This window comes from Ceratosolen solmsi, unplaced genomic scaffold (genome assembly GCF_000503995.2).
Source record: "Ceratosolen solmsi marchali unplaced genomic scaffold, CerSol_1.0 scaffold3, whole genome shotgun sequence".
Classification (NCBI taxonomy): domain Eukaryota; kingdom Metazoa; phylum Arthropoda; class Insecta; order Hymenoptera; family Agaonidae; genus Ceratosolen; species Ceratosolen solmsi.
In genome coordinates this window covers 2,156,702-2,175,617 of record NW_011948428.1, presented here as the reverse complement: position 1 = coordinate 2,175,617, position 18,916 = coordinate 2,156,702, and the positions used below count along the sequence as shown (strand labels likewise).

Below are 18,916 nucleotides of genomic sequence, written 5' to 3'. Positions count from 1 at the left end.
TTTTTGTAATCTTTTGGCTTCATTTGCTTTGCCGGGCACGGCAGCTCTCATTCGAATATTGATGGCATCGTGGTCCATTATCAATTTATCATTAAAATTGAATGTTCATTTATATTTTTTTAGTACACAGGTTACAACAAACGCAAAAACAATGTATATTACATTGTGTGCTTAATTTTTCTTACTATGGATTATAATATTACTCACTTGCTATAATTAGTCGGTATATTGCCAATGAACGTATCTTGATTCAAGTCAAGACTCTTCAACATTCCTTCACTTTGACCTGCGACCTCCTCATTTTCGTTAAATAGTAGAACCCCGTCTTTGTGATATCTTTTAGCGGTGACCCTGTGGAACGTCTTCATCGAGACACGTTCGGGTGAAGTGAGAATAACAGGCCCATTACCTAAATTGTATCGAAACTGGACGAAACTAGAAGAAAGGGAAACAAAAAGAAAATGAGATATTTTTTTTTCAGTCCCGATATATTTTACTGGCTGTATGCACGAAACTATAAGTAATTATTATTCGCCAAATAAACCGTGATAATACGTGTATTTATCACACGAGCCGATATTTTTGTGATGCGCCAAGGGAGTTACTTTATGCACTTTGAGTTTTTGAATTAACTTTGCAGCCCCGTTACGTTTGCAGAGCCGTAATATCGAAAATGAATGGAAAAATCATTAAATCGGGCCTACAAAGTTCCCTTCAACCTCCCCAATAATCGATCCAATAGCTAATTAATTGACATAATATCGTGGCGATATATCGCATTGCAACTCCAGCGCCCTCTTCGATCGAATACGATCTCTTAATATCTACTCTGTGCCTCCCGAGTTGGATTAAAAAAGTTGAGAAGCGGCTGGCTGTAAGTGGCAATTGTAGAAAGTACGGCATCGATATAAAGTCTCGGCTGAGCGGAAAATAGGCAGAGCTAGGGATAACGCACCCGTCGACGATGGCCAACGAAACAAAGTCACCGGTGCCATCCTGCTTCTGCTGGTTGTACACGATGATGCCATTCTCCGCGTAAGTTTTGAACTCCACCTCGATGCTCAGCTTATAATAGGCTTTCAGTCGATTCATGCGAACGTAACTCTTCCCGTCGAAGGAAGCTTCGTACACTCGCCGGTTGATCTCCTCGTCGCAGTGGAAGCCTGTGTAGTTCTCGAGGCAGTTGCACATGTAGGTGGCACCGGGCAAGTCGATGCACGTAGCGGACATGTGGCAGGGGAACGAGAGGCAGGCACGGATCTCCTCCGTCGGCGTCACCGGCGCGTAGTTTGCTGCAAGGTCGACGATATTGCTGATTAGAATGATAATTTCTTGTCTGACGCTGCTCCTTCCGCCAAGCCACTCGTCCTTAATTATTCGATAATAATTCGGCGTAGCTCGGCGTTCACGCAGTAACGCGCTAAGATGGCCGATTATACGGAAGTATTTGTCGGACGTTTGATTGGCGTTGAGGACGAAGGAAGAAAAATTGTCATTTTTCATTTTGCCAATGCGTCGATTACCAATACAATGCGATCGTGTCTCGATAAACAATCGAGATTAATATTGTTTTTGGGCTTTCGCTCATTTCAAAGTAAGATCGATGAGAATTATCGATTGTTTACGTAGCGTAGTCAGATTACGTTTAGTTTTTATTTTCATAGGATATACTTGGAGAAAGGACTTTCTCAAGCTTGTTGGAAAATTTTGAAATATTTTACTTTATGCGCGAGTGTAAGGATTATTATTTCTATACTAGTACTTTTTAGCGATTGGCATAGTCTTCAGTAGAACAAATAATATGACGAATTCATATTAATATAATAAGAATTTTTAATAAGATAGTAATTATAGAAATCTATTCAGTTATCGAGTGCAGTGAATTATTTTGCTTAATCGAATATGTTTGTCCGTGAATTTAATAGCAACTTTAATAGTTTATTAATCTATCGACGTCGTGTCTCGTTAAATGATCATATAAATTACAAACGTAGATACTTGTAATTAATTTAAGCTCAAAGAATCGCTTGAAAATTGGATGAAAATTATATTTATCTTGCCCAAGGAATGAATAATAATAATAATAATATGCACTATTAAACAATTGTATTGAATTTTCACGTTAAGCTAGCTTTGTGCTTGAAAATATCATGTACAATTCTCTAAATAAAAGAACAGAAAATAAATCAATATATATACATATATATATATATATAGAGAGAGAGAGAGAGAGAGAGAGAGAGAGAGAGTTACATCTACGTCTCATAAAAGTTGCATTGGAGATACATAAGTTTGAGTAAATAAGAATTTAATATAACAGATATTAATGACTCAATGGTAAAAATATCTACTGATACGCTTATCAAAAGTTGTAGAGGCTAGAAGAAATTTTAGTTTACAAATGCATTGTGATGGAGAAACACAAAACACAAATTCACGGTGAGAATGGCGCTACTTGAGTGGAACAAACTTTTTTGAAATAAGAAATTAAGAAATTGTACGGCTTCGTCATAATTTTCAAAAAATTTATAAGTCCAGCCTTATCAAACGCCTAAAAAAAAAAAAAAAAAAAAAAAAAAAAAAAAAAAACGTAGAAAAAGCTAGTCGATGGCAAGTAAAGATCTTACCTAAACTAGAACACTCTTGCCTGTCGCTAGTTTCAGCAAAGCCATCCGTGCAAATGCAGCGTCCGTTTATGCAAAGGCTGTTCGATATGCCGCAGTCCTTGTCGTCGTTGCAAAAGTCGCCCAGCAAGGGAGTTACGACCCTAATTGTCGCCGGCGTTGGACGATAGGCCGCCGCAGAGCCTAAATTTGTCACGATATCGTTAAGGCGCATAGTCAACTTGCGCTATTGAAAAAGCGTGTGAGGAGCGTGGGAGTGGGACCTTGTATTCTTATCATGCTGGAGTGCCTTTCCATCGCGCACAATGCAATTGTACCAACAGTATAATTAAATTGTCCAATATAATTGTTGTACTTTATAAGGGAGAGGCAGCCTCAACTCGCATGGGGCGAGGATCGAATGGTCCTTGCGAGCCCTCCTGCACTTACCATGTTTGAGATTCTTCCTGTCAACAGGAATAGTCTCTTGATGGGCTCGATTGGTGTAGTAGTAGCGGGCGTCGGGCTCCGGTACGAGCAAGTGCCTCGTTGACTTGGATAGAGGCGAAATCGCCGCTGCTGGCTGTGTGTAGTGCACAGCGGTGAATCTCTTCACTGGGAAATCCGTGTTGGTCATGGAATCGTCTGGAAGAATTGGCAGAGATTTTCTTTTATCGTTCGCTGTGCGTGAAAAGTGGACAATGAGGGGGTCGTGGGCTTGAAATTGGATTTTTTTCCCATATTGTATAAGGACCTTTTATACGAAGAGGAATTTTAAGAAATACAATAGAGTTATTCAAGAGAGCGTCAAGGAAAATTTATTGCGTTTAAATTTTACTATAAATTCGAAATTCTTGGAATTATTTTTTTCTGTGACCAGATTTTCCATCCAGTCGTTGATGAATCGAAGAAGTTGAAGAACGGCTGTGTGAAAAGGTAAATTATAATATATTCGTATCAACATAGATTTTAGCGATAGGCAGTGATTTTTAATTTCTAACCACATCAGCAGTAAGTAAATTACGATTTTATTTTTTTTTATCGTTTTGAAATATTATATTCTAAGTAGTTGTTTATTTTCACTTATTTTAAACCTCTTAATAAATTGTTTCAAAGATTTCTATGTTTTATTGTAAAATAAACAAATGAGTACAACGATTACTCTGCATAAAACAGCGATCGATTTGTTGCCAATGGAAAGGACAAATGTATCTTGTGTTTTTGTATTTGTAAGTAAATTAAATCGTTTGTGCTATTCTTGCGTCTTGAGCGTCGAAGAGCATCGATCGAGATAAAAGATAATAATGAAAATGGAGAAAGGGATGTCTAGATATATGCGAATCTATATATATATATATATATATAGAGAGAGAGAGAGAGAGAGAGAGTGGAGATGGACTAAGATAAACGCGCAATTTGAGAGCAAAAATGGTGAATTTCACCTGGTGTTCCATTAAGAATTTAGTTAGTTTACTATACATAGATGACCCTTGTTTCTATATTAATTACTCAACAGTTGTCAATCCATGTTATTCCATTTTCTATTTAAATAATTGTTATAAAAAATGCATAGGTATTTGTTTTACTCGATGCATCGTTTATTTACGAATTATGGCAATTATAAGCTTCACTAATATTCTATTCATGTGTTGTGATGAGAATATTTTTAGTATAGTCTAGGAAAAGAACTGGGTAATGCATGGTTTAATTAAAAAATAAATAAAGTATTTTTACTGTATTGAATAAACTATTAGATTTTGATTATGCTGTTATTAGATTAACAGTGTACGAAAGATTTTCGGTCTCATATTTCCAACAATAGTAACATGCCACATATATTATATAATAACATAAATATGTAGAAGAGGCTTTTATCTTCGTAAATATTTATCATGAGAGTAATTTCTATTTAATATTGTTGATTTCATGGATAATTTTTTTTCTTTTCTTATTAAGTTACTTATCTTTTCCACTCTGTAATTTTATTCTGATTTATTTAGCAACAAAACAATGTAGAAAAAATTCCGAAATTTCTGTTAATTTTCATTATGTCTTTCAAATACAAAATCATTATCTTAAAATCTATGTTTTTTAATCTTATCTATCCATTTTTCATTCACTTCTCACTAATTATATGTCATATATATGGATAAATTAAGTGTGACAATATTTGAAATATAAAATTTACAGATTTTAGTTTTACAAATTAATACTACTGAAAGTAATTACGGATAAAATAATATCCAATTACAAATTATTAAAAGTTTTAAATAAATTTATGATACGAAATAAAAAGAAAGTAAATGAAATAAATAAGAATTGAAAATTATGAATTAAATAAATAGGAAAAAGATATATGTTAAATTTATGGAAAAATTTAATCATAAATGTAGTTTTCCATTCTCGAATATCTAATTTACCTAATAATGATATCGAAATAATAACATCGTAAAATCGTAAAAACAAATAGTTAGATTGGTTTTACCGAGTTAAATGGTAGATAATTATTTAACTTATAAATTTAAATATTATTATTTATAAATAATATGTCTGATAATTAATGTTATATACTATTCTTTAGTCACTGACAAAGTTGCTATTAGTTATTAGCTTTGCGCATGTTCAAACATTTAATTGTAAATACTTTCAGCGAAATCGTGGATTAATTATTTAGTCAATTCATAAATTGAATTACAATGAAAATGCCTCATTCGTATATTTATTTCCATTCGAAATTAATACTACATTTTACAATGATTAGTGTAGTAGTAGAATTTAGTCTGTAGTGTGAATATTAATGACCTTTGGATTATAGTTTCTAAAATACTATGTAGTATATATATATATACACACACACACACACACACACACGCACACACGCACACGCGCGCGCACACACACACACGCATATATATATATGCGTGTGTGTGGTATTGTGAATGTAAAGGATATCTGATTAAATCATATACTTGAATATTCCTATACAGCCTAATTAATTAACTATTATTTAATGATAAATCGTAATTTAGATAATTAAAAATTTTCGACATATTCAATTTTACTTGTTTGATTGAAATTCAAGTGTTAATTTTGAAAAAATAATATTCGAAAGACATATATTGTAATATATATCATTGTGTAGGAAACATTTATTGGATTATAATAGTTCTGATGGGTTCATTGTAGCGTGACTGTAAAAAAGTATTTCATGTACGGTTGCATGTTTTCACAAATTGTTTTTGGTTTCTTATTGGCTTTCACAATTATGTACAACAATGTATATTAAAAAAATAGGTAATAAAATGCGAGGGAAAGTCAATTACGTCAAATTAATTTACGATTCATATTGATTATGCAATATTTTTAATAAGAATCAACTATCGGAATACATTTTATCGAGAAATTATTGCTTTATAATTGTTATAAAGTAGATATTACGTTCTTTTTAAATACCCTCGATTAATGATAATGATAATAATGATATTAAAATAAATATATTACATTATTTGAATAAATTGGAAATAATTATAATCGAGTTACTAATGGAAATCAATTCCGCTAATGAAATCATAGTAATGATAAAAATGAACAAATTTTTCTTTACGAAACATCATTATATAGAACTACGATATTTTATAAAATATAGATTAAATGTATTCCAAAGTGGAAAAAATGGAAAAAATCATCGTTAAAATATTTATTTTCTTTTAAAGAACATTAATTTTCTCACTAATGTAGTCTTCTTATAAATTTGTAAGTAATTGTAAATTTCTTGCAACATTAATATTTCAGCTTATATAATTACAGAAAATAATACAGTGTTTCTCTTTACAATGAAAGTTTTATTTCCTCATTGTCAGCGTTAATAATCTTTTTTTTTTTTCACGTAAAAACAAATATCATGAAATAAATAAAGAAAAATTTTACTTTAATAAATTAGTAAAAATAATAAATTACATTATAAATACATTGCAATATTAAGAAACAAAGAATATATTCAGATAAAAATATAAAATCATATGAAATAATATTTGTGCAATATTAGTTATTTATTATGTTGTTTGTATTTATTATTATCCGTTCGCAGTATTTATCTTTACGGATATAATAAATAATGCACACGTGGCTTATAGTATTAAATTGAAATAATCGAGACGTGTTATAACTGTTTATATTTTATAATTATTTAAATATTAAATGAAACTCTTCCTACTTATATAGATGGCATTAATGATATGAATCAAATTTTTTGATCATTACACATTATAATAATATCGTATTTACATCATCTACCTTATTTACATAATAACAAATGTATTATTTAATGTTACTATTAATGCATTTATTCTATTATAATTACACATCTTTCGCCTCACTCGTGCATTTTTGAATTTTGTATTGGCATTTTAAAGTAGTTTTTTTTTTTTTTTTTTTTAATACTTTAACATCTCTGTCTAGATATACACAGTTACAGCTAAGTTATTTTAAGTTAGCGATTAAAAGTCAAATGAAATACTTAACCGACGATATCTATTATCGCAAAAGGTACTTTAAGAATTTTGAATACTAGCCAAAGTTTAAATCACTTGTTTAATATTCGCATTAATTTTTTATGGTAAATTTTTATTATTTTATTTTATTTTATTTTTTAATTATTACAATGGACATTACATTATATCTTATAATAATGAATCGATTTCCGCCATTTGCTTTACACATAATACTTTAATTTTATTTTTATAGAATTTGTTTTGAATATAACGTAATAAAGCTAATATGAAAATAACGAGGATTCAATGATTTTTGTTCATATTGTTTTTATGTTTTTTATTTTTGTTCGCATTGTCAATATTTTAATGGGAATATCTGCTTTTGAAGTAATTATTTTAAATTCTCCTCCAGTTGTGCAGTCACCTCTAGTTGTGACTTGTCTACACTTACATACTCGAGCTTTTAGCTTCTTTTACCTTTCATTCTTCGTTTGCAAAGCAAGTGCACCCACGGAACCAAAGTACCCTGGAAACTGCCCTTTTTCGTAATCCAATTTATGCTTAACTTTCTCGCGAGACGCAGAAACGAAGAAAAAAGGAGAGAAGTCGACTGAACGAGAAAACTTCTTAAAAGATTGACTTCCATCGACTGACTCTTGCCCCTCACGAGAGCGCAAAGAAAATGTCTAATACTATGGATGGAAAAAGTGAAAAGAAATTCCGGATATAATGTATCAGAATTGAAAAATACATCACAAATAAAGATAAGAGAAGAAATAAACAGGGATGGGAGTTCTGTGCGTAATTTGTTTGAGTAGTAACATCGAGAAATTCTTGATGTCTTCGTTTTCCTTGAGAATTTTTCTTTAAGAATAAAAAGTGAAATTTTTCTCAATTCATAGGTCATTCAACGATCGACCTTTAATTACTTTTACTATCTACTAATTTTACGATTTGAGCTTTCGTAGATCAAGTGATCGTGCGAATAAAATAAGATTACAGATAAAGAGCTCATGACTCGCGAAAGAATCTAAATGAAAGGATAATGTACCTGTAGGGCACATAAAAATATCAGCTTAATGGATTCATCCTTATGTTAGTTGTAAGTGTAAAAGTGTAAAGTGAAATTCAACGGAGAAATTGTTTACAATACTTTATAATAACTAATTGTTTGTATGATAGTCTAGCAGGCATTATTCGATCGCTAAATAAAAATGTACCAACATGATTAATGGCATACGTTTTATATAAAATGAATTTGTGTAATGTAAGATTCTTAATTGAGATTATAAAAAACTGCCAATTGATCGTTTCAAATTATAATTAAAGAATTTAATATGTAATTAATTAATTTGCAATTAACTACGATTTTTAATAAAAAAAAAAAAAAAACGTTTCCTTGAATGTATGAGTAATTAAAAAGCCAATGGAAATTAAGCAATAATTGGATTTTAAGGAATAGTTAATTCATTTCCAGAAAGTTAGTCAACATAATCCGCAACAAATGTATGTACTTTATTTTTTTACATAATATACATCTCAATATTAGTTGGAAATCGACTGCGCTAGGGAGAGGACTGGAAATAAATGTGCAACTACAAGCATAACGACGATTATTAACCGAAAATTTTCCCAAATTATAACAATTTGGGATTATTTAGGATTATTCATCGAGACTAGTGAGTCGATTAGCACTGAATTACTTTATATATTTCTAACGTGCACTACATTATTTATAAATTAGAAGCAATTATGAATAAATTTATTACAGACTTGAAAGTTGCGTCATGTCAAAATTTTTACTATATTACTCTTACATAATAATACATTTTTCGCGATTATTTCCTTGGCTCTGTTTTTAGTTCTTGGTTCTTTTCATATTTTTTCCCATATATGGCATATTATATATATATATATATATATATATATATATATATATATATATAATGAAGGGGGAAAAAAAGGAAATAAGAGCACGTAAAGATGACACTAAGAAAAGCGTGCGCTTTTTTTAATAAAAGTAAAATGTCCATTACGACAACTTGGCCCCTTCTAACGCACCTATACACATGAGTTTATAGCGAGTGGCATTAAAATTCATACTGTCTCACTCATTGGACTCGCGGCAATCTGAAAAATTCCACTGGAAAGTTGCTTAATTATCAAAATCCAGGCGCAAATTCGTCTCGTTGGTATCGCTCGAACATAGCAGCGGAACACAGAGAAACCGCCTTAGGAGCCAAGTCCAAGTGCATTTGTCATCGTACTTTATAATGTCGGGAAATAAAGACTGAGATCGTCCCCACGGCGCGTTAATAAATCCTAACGAGCCAAGAGCCCGTTAGATAATGAAGAGCTGCGCAAACGCAGTGGAAACGGGTGGGTAGGAGATCTCGGATTTCCTAAGAGACGGTCCCCGTGGCTAGGAGTGCTCCAGGTCTCGGGGTAGGTGTCTCGGCGCCAAACCCACCTCGGCAGTGGCCAAATGCCTGGGGCACGACGTCCGTCTGGTAGCGGCAGGCGTAGAGCCGTAGCTCGCACTCGTTGTCGTAGGTCTGGCCGTCGCTACCGCAGACGGAGACGGCCGGGGTCTCCTCGGGGCAGCCAACGGGGCAGATGCAGCGCGGTCCCGCGACCCCGACGCTCGACTCCGTGCAGTGGCTGCCCGAGTAGCACTCGAGCTCGTTGCAGCTACTGGGTATCGGGAGTACAGCATCCGCTGTGGATCAGTCACCCATCGATTCCGTTATTTTCATTCCCCGATTGCGCTTTGGCTGGTCTTTGTCTCGCTGAGTGGGAGTGGGAGTTTATTGAATGTCGACTTATCGATTATTCTCGGTTGCCCGACGCGCTCGACGGTTGTCTTAAAGCCATTCGACACGGTTGATTTTGACGGATTCGTGCGTCTATCATGTGACGAGATACATCGATTAATCGCTATGATCTCGGTCACAATGTATTAATACTTATTGATACTCTAAGCAAGTAAATACAACAAATTATCGATGTAAGTTGCTTGTCTTGCGGTTTATGTAGTCCGTGAATGAGCGAATGAGGCCTCGATAATTTGACATTCAATGGGAATTTGGTGGATGGCGCATGGTAAGTCGGTGCGCACATTTTCATTGAATCAATTTGAAAATGTGAAGGGATCCCTTTTGCCCCAATCGTCACCACCTCTCCGCCACCGCCCAATCACCGGCCACTACCACCACCCAGCAATGGCGAGTTAATAGACGTAATGGAAGTCATTCGTAGACGAAATTTATTGATCGAAAGCAGTGGCTCGTGATTGATTGAGAAACATCGACCAATTAACGTTCCAACAATGTATAGGTACTCGCTATTATCAAACTATATTTCGCTCGTTTGCTTATATTCATTCGAATGCACTGTGCTCGGGAGAAGCCGCAGGGCAAAGCATGAAGTAGAAGCACTTTTACTCAACGTTCCTGACACATCATGACATTAGAGAATTAGAGCATCGGAGCATATGTCACTCCATTATCCGATCGATCTATTTGCGAACAATCAAGAGCAACGTGCTTGGATCAAGGCTTCCCAAAGTACATTATAATAATACTGAGCAAGGCCAGTGCCATAAACGTTGATTTCGTCAGTAGTAACAGTACCTGGCTGGCATCCTTTAGGGGTTAGAATCTTATTATGATCGGTACATATCGTGCACTTCTTTCCCTGGATTTCCGACTTGCAAACGCACAGTCCCGTCATTTGCTCGCAATCCTCGCGAGTCGAGCCAAATAGCGAGCAGCCGCAAGCTGAAAAGCCAATCGTCATTGGGTATTTTGAATAAGGTTACCTGCCCGCAAAGCGATTACATCGCCTTCGACTGTAATGGCCGTTCACTCGACATTGTCGCACCAACGGCTCAAAACGTACGGCAGGGCGTCATTTGTGATTTCCTCGTTATTTAAAGGGACGCACGAACAAATGAACAGGAGGTCCACTTTACGCTTAACTTTAACGGCTCGCGCGACACGCTATTACGTAACATCTCCATATATCGCATGATGCATGAGGCTCCTCCTCCCCACCCCCCCACCACCACACACACACGAGCGTGTGAGACGTCCCTTCGAATTAGCCCACCTTACGGAATATCTAAGCACTCGACGCTCGGCCATTCGTCGTATTCGCATAAAATATTTATAGCCGCCTCCCGACCATTGGCCCGGCCAAGTGAAACAAGCGCGGAATGCCTACTCCCCCCCCCCCCCCCCACCACCACCACACACACACGAGCGTGTGAGACGTCCCTTCGAATTAGCCCACCTTACGGAATATCTAAGCACTCGACGCTCGGCCATTCGTCGTATTCGCATAAAATATTTATAGCCGCCTCCCGACCATTGGCCCGGCCAAGTGAAACAAGCGCGGAATGCCTACTCCGCAGGAAGTAATGGAGAATCTTACGAATGCAGCCCTGGTGTCCCTTATCGATCTTGGACAAGCCCCAGTATCCAGGCATGCACCTATCGCACTTGAGTCCTCCCACTCCGGGCCGGCATTCGCACTGCCCGGTCTCGGGGCTGCAAGTGTCCGAGAGGCTGCCCAGCCGGTTGCAGTTGCAGAGATTCGGACAGCCGGCCCCCTCGGGCCCTAGGGCCGCGGTCTTCCCGTCCGGACAGCAGCCGTGCCACGAGTCCTCGCACTTCAGGATCTGCATGCCTGTGGAATTCATTGGGCGATTAGAGCGCAAGCGCCCTGAGCTTGTGGCATCGGCTCATGGAGATTGTACCTGGCCTCGGGCGGACTTTAGTCAGTCGGACTTTGGTTCGTCTTTGAACGAGACGCGTTACCCGCGCATGTCGATCCAAGTCTAGGCTAACGTTGGTTCACCATCGACCTTAACGAGCGCACGAGATTCAAATATCCATTAAACGTTCGTGTCGCTCGATCGCAATGCCGATAGTAATAATAATATTGACAGTTATCGCGATTATTCGCGAGGCCGGTCATACACCGTAGCTCCTCGTAAGAAGGAAATCTTTGCTCGTTTCTGATTACGAGGGGGCGATAAATCTCCCAGCTTGTCTCCTCAATTTCAATAATTTTCAACGACGACAGCGGCAATAAGAGAAACGACACGATAGCAACAATAATTACGACGATAGTAATAATAATAATAATAACAACAATAATACGAGTACGCGATGCGTTCGCAATCTGCTCTGAATTTATTTTGTCTTCCATTAGCGTACATAGGATTTCGTGCGATTCGTACGGCAAACGTTGAGGCGATTAAATAAACCGTCGGTAGGGCAAATTTGGCCAACTAATAAAATATCGTTGCTAATTGCTCGGCAACGAATGAAATTAGCATTGAAATTCAAGCGACGCGGGCCGCTTGAGCCCGTAGAGCCTGTGTAAAGTCTAGCCGTGACTTCGGCAAAAGTGTGCGGGCTTAGAAGGTGACGTTGGCAATGGGGGATGAGGAAGGGGCGGTGATAGTGGCGTTGGCGGAGGAGGAGGCGGGAAAGCAGTCCGGGCTCACCTTTCTTGCAGCAGCGAGCAAATCTCGGGGTTTGATGACAGTACGTGTGACTGGGGCAGTCCTTGCGACTCGGTCCGCTGCCGCAGTCGTATTCGTTGCCCTCGGAGTCAACCAGGGGCTGCTCTCCGTTACAGGGTTTCACCTCCATGCCTAATTACCAGGCGCACGTTATGAAAATATTTTGAGGTGGGCCACTTACATTTATACAGGCGCACGCCCCGAAATGCTAATGATACTTGGTCGATTATCATTTCGGGTTCGTTCCCACGCCCAATACCCTCGCCGCCGCGACCCGAGCTCCCTCTCTCACCCCACTGTCCTTTCCGCGATCCTGAGCGATGCCCTGCGAGGAGTACGATTATCCAACTCCTCTCGGATTCGTAATGCGAGAGCGCGCTAAGGATAATTTTATGCCCCGGCATACCGGCGGTACAGTAGACATGTAAGCGCGGCCGCCTTGTTACACGGGCACTTTTAAAACGAATTCTAGGCGATGTGTAAGCTTTAATGCCACCGAGTATGAATTATTAATTGTATTAGAATACGTTAACATGGAAACGAGCATTACCCGTGCCTCCCAAGCGTCTCACTTTATGCCGAAATTTTAATTCTCCTCATCCGTTGCTAATTATTACAATATTTCAATTTTTTCAACGAGTGTTAATTAATATAAATATAGTATAAATGCTAGCGAATTGGCGGGCGAAAGCTTTGTTTATTATTGGAATATTCGTTTCATGTAATGTTACGTAGGTTAGATTTAAACGTAAATTATACAATGGAGCGAGGAAATTTCAACAGATATAAATGGAATTTTTATCTATTAACGAGTTTGATAGATCTATACGAGTATTAAGACGTTTTCGTTGTTGCTGTTGTTTTATATTTTTAAGCTTTGAATTAGTTAGGTAGACGGCAGATTTTTCGACTACAGTATGTAAAACATAAGGAAAACGTGACGGTACTTTAATCGATATATATTCTATAAGTTCATCTATCTCAATATTGATGAAATTCTCGGGTAGTAAATTGTCAAGAAACAGTTCACACCCGTAATGCACAATTCAAAAATTAACATAGAAAAAAAAAATCCGTGGTTATGAATATCGCATAGAGTATTTACGAATCGAGGAAGAAAAAATCAAGATCAATTTACCATCACTTCATTATGCGATGTTTAAGAGAGGAGAGAAGATGAGGGGCACGCGTTAAACGTATAAAATTTAATGTGGAGAATGAGTATGGGACGAGAAAGGGCCATCCATATCATCGTAAGAGCTAAGGTCGGAAGTTTGTGACGACACTAAGGCCCATGGGGATATAGTGACAAGCGAACCTTGGCAGAGGTCGAGGGGCCTGAGCCTAAGCTCTTGCTGGCGTTGGCAGGCCTCCATAAGCATGTGGCATTTGCTCGAGTAGGTGCGCAGGTCGCTACCACAAACCGGTTGCATATTCTCCGGGGCGATCGAGGCACAGTCGAACTTGCAGCTGCAGCGGGGAAAGTGATCGTCACCGAGCTCGCACGTCGCATTGAAGTCGCAGTGGATGTTGCGGCAAGCCTCGAGCTCCAGGTCAGACGTCATCTCCGCCGACGTCACCAGGCGCGTTATCGACGACGTCGACATGGTAGCTGCGCGCCGGTTGGTATCGGTTAGTTATGCGTTTGGCGTTAGTGGGGTCGCGGGCTCGTAATTTTACGGCTTGTTTAGTAGTCGAGAGGTGCGACTGAGAATTTCCTGGGCCGATATTGTGGGAATCGTTAATGTGTTCCCGTATGTGTAACCGTGCAATCATCATCAGTCCTGACTGACATTGGTTTCCGATGATAGTGCTTCGTCCATTCGCTTCGACTATCGTTACGTCCGCCTTTAACCTGGTAGCACTTGGCTTTCGAAGCCCCGACAAAGGAGATTCATACTTCGTGGCACAAATAATGACACCGATCGAAGTTATTATATTCGTATTTCAGAATTGATAGTGAAACGAAACCCAAACGTCCCAGGGTCTCAGCTGCACCCCTCCACCGCCCATCCCTCCAGCCAACCAGATCGTAAATACATTGCTGTTGTCGAACTAGGAGCACGATACCGGTGCACACCGGTATAATTACAAGTGGTAAAGTGAAATGCCGTTGAGGCGATAAATTCACTCGGTAATTCATGTTTAACCGTAACAAAGCTAGAAGCTCAAAGTTGTTAGTAAAAGCGCGGAAGCTCCAAAGCTCCAGCAAAGCATAAAAGCCATAAAAGAAAGGGAAATATAAGAGATCTGCACACATATGTGTGTGTATGTATTGGTATGTATATTATTATTTGGCTATATATGTGTATGTACTAACTGAGAGCAGCGACGGGAAATCCTTGTCCGCACTCGCCGTAGTAGTTGACGTGTAGGGCGGAAAGATTGGGATCGCGCTCGCAGGCCGCCTTCTGGAGCTCGCATTCCGAGGTGTAGGTCTTGCTGTCGCTGCCGCAGACGTAGGCTCCACTGGCCTCCGGACAGCTCAAGGGGCAGACGCAGACACCGGCCTCGCATCGGGCCTCGTTGTCGCACTCGACGTTGGAGCAGAGTTCTGCGTTATCGCGAAAGGCGATTGTTCATCGTGCATTTCCATTGGTTAGCGAGCGTTTGTCGGACATGCGTCCGATAATTTTTCGGAATAACTCGAGACGAGTGGTGCGAGCGCGATTTTTAATTTATCGATAGTGAACTTGTTAATCTTGCATCTCGTTTTATAATTTATTAAGCGATTAAATTACAATGACGTTGGCGTTGAATAGTGAATTACCGTGCAGTTATTTGAATATTTATGAGTAATTAAAAGTAAAATATTAGGACATAAATTTCTACGAAAGTTCGAAAGTGTCGATTGATTCCATTTGATTGAATTAAATGTCGTAAAGTTCGGTAATGCGAATCGTCTATAGGCGTGCTTAGATAAATTAATTCTTACTCTTCGGAAATCCACCACAATACTTATTGCATATATATATATATATATATATATATATATATATATATATATATATAAAAGTGAGCACGTAAAGTAATTGCTGATTAACAAATACATATAATATTTAATTAAATATATATGTCAGAGCTGGGGCTCGGACGAAATTTCAGTCGCAATAACACGTTGGACCGTTATGTTTTTATAATGGATTTTGAGCATAAAAATTTTGTCGCGATCGTCTCCGTTGGAGACAGAACGAATTGTGCATTGAACGGGATGCGTCACTTCTATCAAAATTTTCGAGTGGTCAAAACAATGGAGCATACACTTACCGCAATCCCCTTTATAACTGACCACTACCAAAGTCTGGACACTGCAAGAAGTTTTCTTCAATTCGCATTCGCTTTCATAAGTCACCCCATCGGAGCCGCAAACTATACTTGAACTCCCGGTCTCCTGTAATCCATTAACAAAATGAATTTTGTATAAGAACGTTTACATACAGCGTATAATCCTATTATTATTATTAAAGAATTTTCTATGGCATTCGAAATTTAATTAAAGTAAAAGTTCAGTTAACGTATCAGACTACATAAAAATCATTTGATAATATCGCTTGATTTATACAGAGGAATTTAACTGCATTTGAGCTAATTGCATTTAATATTACAATTTACGTGAATTAAAACTTACTCTTACTAATTATTTTCATAAGTGAAAATATTTTTTATTGAATTAAATTTTTTCTTATAATCTATATTATATTTTGCAATTACTATTTATTTTATCATGTACATTCTAAACGCACCCGCGCGCACACACACACACACACACACATATATATTTATGGAAAGTGCGTATATTTGTTAAAGACAATTGAATAATTTCTGAAAAAAAAAAAAAAAAAAAAAAACTATCGTTTTATTAATATTCTTCCACGTAAATTAAAGTTGAAATTTTAATAGGGTAGTAGCATTTTAAAATTATAGTTAAACTATTATCAAGAAATTTTAAGGGGCAAAGATCTCTCAGACGAAAGTATGATTAACGAGCCGAGGGAAGAAAACAGTATGTTCAAGTAAATACATGAACATTTTCCCTCCGGAAGAAGTTAAACTGTTCAGAGTCAATAAATGAAACTCTACCGTATATGAATTATTAAGGCCTTGCTTAGACCAAAGTACGGAAAACTATAATTTATAATCCTATCTTATTAAATATTCTACTTAAGCGAATTTTTCGTTTTTATTAGTATAAGACAAAAGAGCTTTATTAATTTCACTCCACGTTTTTAATAAAATATATGACATACTATTGAGCATTTAGATCATAATGCCTATTTTTTTCAAGTTTCTTCGGGTTTAGAATCGTATAGAAAATGTTAAAAGTTATTAATATTATGACAATTATAAAATTATTATATAAATTGGATAAAATTAACGAGCTTGAATCTACTCATTATTTCTCGAATTCAATTGCTATTTGAAAAGTAATCTATCGCCATTTGTAAAATCATATATCATTTATTTATAACAATAATAAACTTTCATAATATGTATTTTAAAATCAAATTTTTTTTATCAAAAATCAATTTAAATCGTGGATATTTCAAGGATTTACATAGAGGATAAGCAATAATATAATTGTTCATTCGACATAAAGAATCATTGAAATTTGACCAAATGTGTTGAAAATTTAGAAAATTATTTCTAGTATTTTTTCATGATAATAATGGCGAGTTAAGAACTATTTTTATATTATATATGGACCTTTTTTGCACAATTGTATAAAAATTACGTAATTTAAAGACGATTAGATTGAGGTTCTAAAGTTCAATATAAGTAGCGAAAGTTACGTTATGGATCTTTTCTTTGCGTTACTTGTTGCATCCTATAAGAAGTGAATTTGATGAGTGAATTTAGGAAAAACTTATCTAAAATTTGTAAAGGAGAAGAAAAAAAAAAATAAATAAAATAACATAAAGTACACAAATTTTGTTTAAAATTTAATTGGTCGTTTATTATAATATTACATATTTTTCGTTTTGGAGATGTAAAGCGATATTTCCAGCGTGATTAATTCGTAAGATAAATATTTATAAAAACATTTTGTCCATTGAGTTAAATAATTATTATATATATTATATTATGAGTAAGAATATTAACATTAAATTTGTATTATTATTAAAATCTAAGGTAAATAGGTGTTTCCTACATCAAGTGGTTATTATTTTAAATAGGAAAATTATTATCCTTTTATGTACTACGTCTTATCTTCATGTATTACTAATATATTTTCGAAGACTCATGATTAAAATTATGAAGGTAATTAAACGTAAAAATTCTATTCAGTTATATAAAATAATGTATTATCCATTATATTACTATAGATAATTTTATTTAATGTTAGGATTATAATAGAGAATATCACGTTATTATTAAATAATCATAATATTAATGCAATCAACCTCTTAGATATAAATAGCTATAACTATATATATATATATATATATATATGTATTTTTTTTTCTTTAACGTACTTATTACTATTTATAGTGGAATATATTTTATATTTGTTGAATGAATTTTCCTTATCAAACTACGTGTACACATTATTTATAATTACTTATTTCCATTATTCACTATTTATTCTACTATTATGCCAAATATTTTATATTAATATTGATAAAAAAAAAAAAAAAAAAGAAGACTTTTATACTCTTATCAATTTTCTTAAACGTTCATGGTATAAAAAATTATTGGCATTGTAATTAGCGTACATCGGAATTACGTAACTCTCACTGTCAGTATGTTCTATCACTCAGAACCTAATTGGAATTTGCATCTACGGAGTGTATGAAATTATATGCACGTGTTGAGCTTATGAGAGCTGAGTTTATATTGTTCTATTAAATTAAGCTAAATTAAGTTATTAATTTGTCTCTGAGATATACTTTTGCTATTTCACGAGAGACTTAAATATCACCTCTGCTCTGAGTATATTTTTTGGTTGTATCTCTCTCGGTATTCTTTAATTGCTATACTCGTGTGAATATTAGTATGTAATCTGTTGTGAAAGTAAAATAAAAGGGATTACATTTTAACGTTTAAATTAAATTCCATTTTAACTTCATTTAATTAAATTTAATTAATTAAATTTAATAAAAGTAATTAACTGAGGTCAGAATCGGAAACTTACTGCCGCTTTTTTTATATATAAAAATTATAATTACTTCATGTGATGTTTAACATTTAATATTCATTCTATAAAATTATAAGTAATCTGTGTATTTATATACTCATTTCAAATAGAAATTAATTCATAAAATTTAATAGAAGAAAAAAAATTCATACGA

General features: G+C 35.6%; 1 protein-coding gene across 1 annotated transcript in view; it reads right to left on the bottom strand.

Annotated features, from left to right (window-relative positions):
* Window positions 1-203: 203 nt before the first annotated feature.
* Window positions 204-18,916, bottom strand: part of LOC105363688 (agrin) — a 53,362-nt gene continuing 34,649 nt past the window's right edge. Inside the window, exons 7-17 of the mRNA XM_011501439.1 lie at window positions 15,894-16,017; window positions 14,947-15,180; window positions 13,945-14,238; window positions 12,609-12,758; window positions 11,528-11,782; window positions 10,726-10,872; window positions 9,564-9,812; window positions 3,054-3,248; window positions 2,628-2,807; window positions 956-1,292; window positions 204-435 (exon numbers count right to left, since the gene is read on the bottom strand). Coding sequence (XP_011499741.1) covers window positions 204-435; window positions 956-1,292; window positions 2,628-2,807; window positions 3,054-3,248; window positions 9,564-9,812; window positions 10,726-10,872; window positions 11,528-11,782; window positions 12,609-12,758; window positions 13,945-14,238; window positions 14,947-15,180; window positions 15,894-16,017 — 2,397 coding nt within the window. The remainder of the gene's footprint in view (window positions 436-955; window positions 1,293-2,627; window positions 2,808-3,053; window positions 3,249-9,563; window positions 9,813-10,725; window positions 10,873-11,527; window positions 11,783-12,608; window positions 12,759-13,944; window positions 14,239-14,946; window positions 15,181-15,893; window positions 16,018-18,916) is intronic.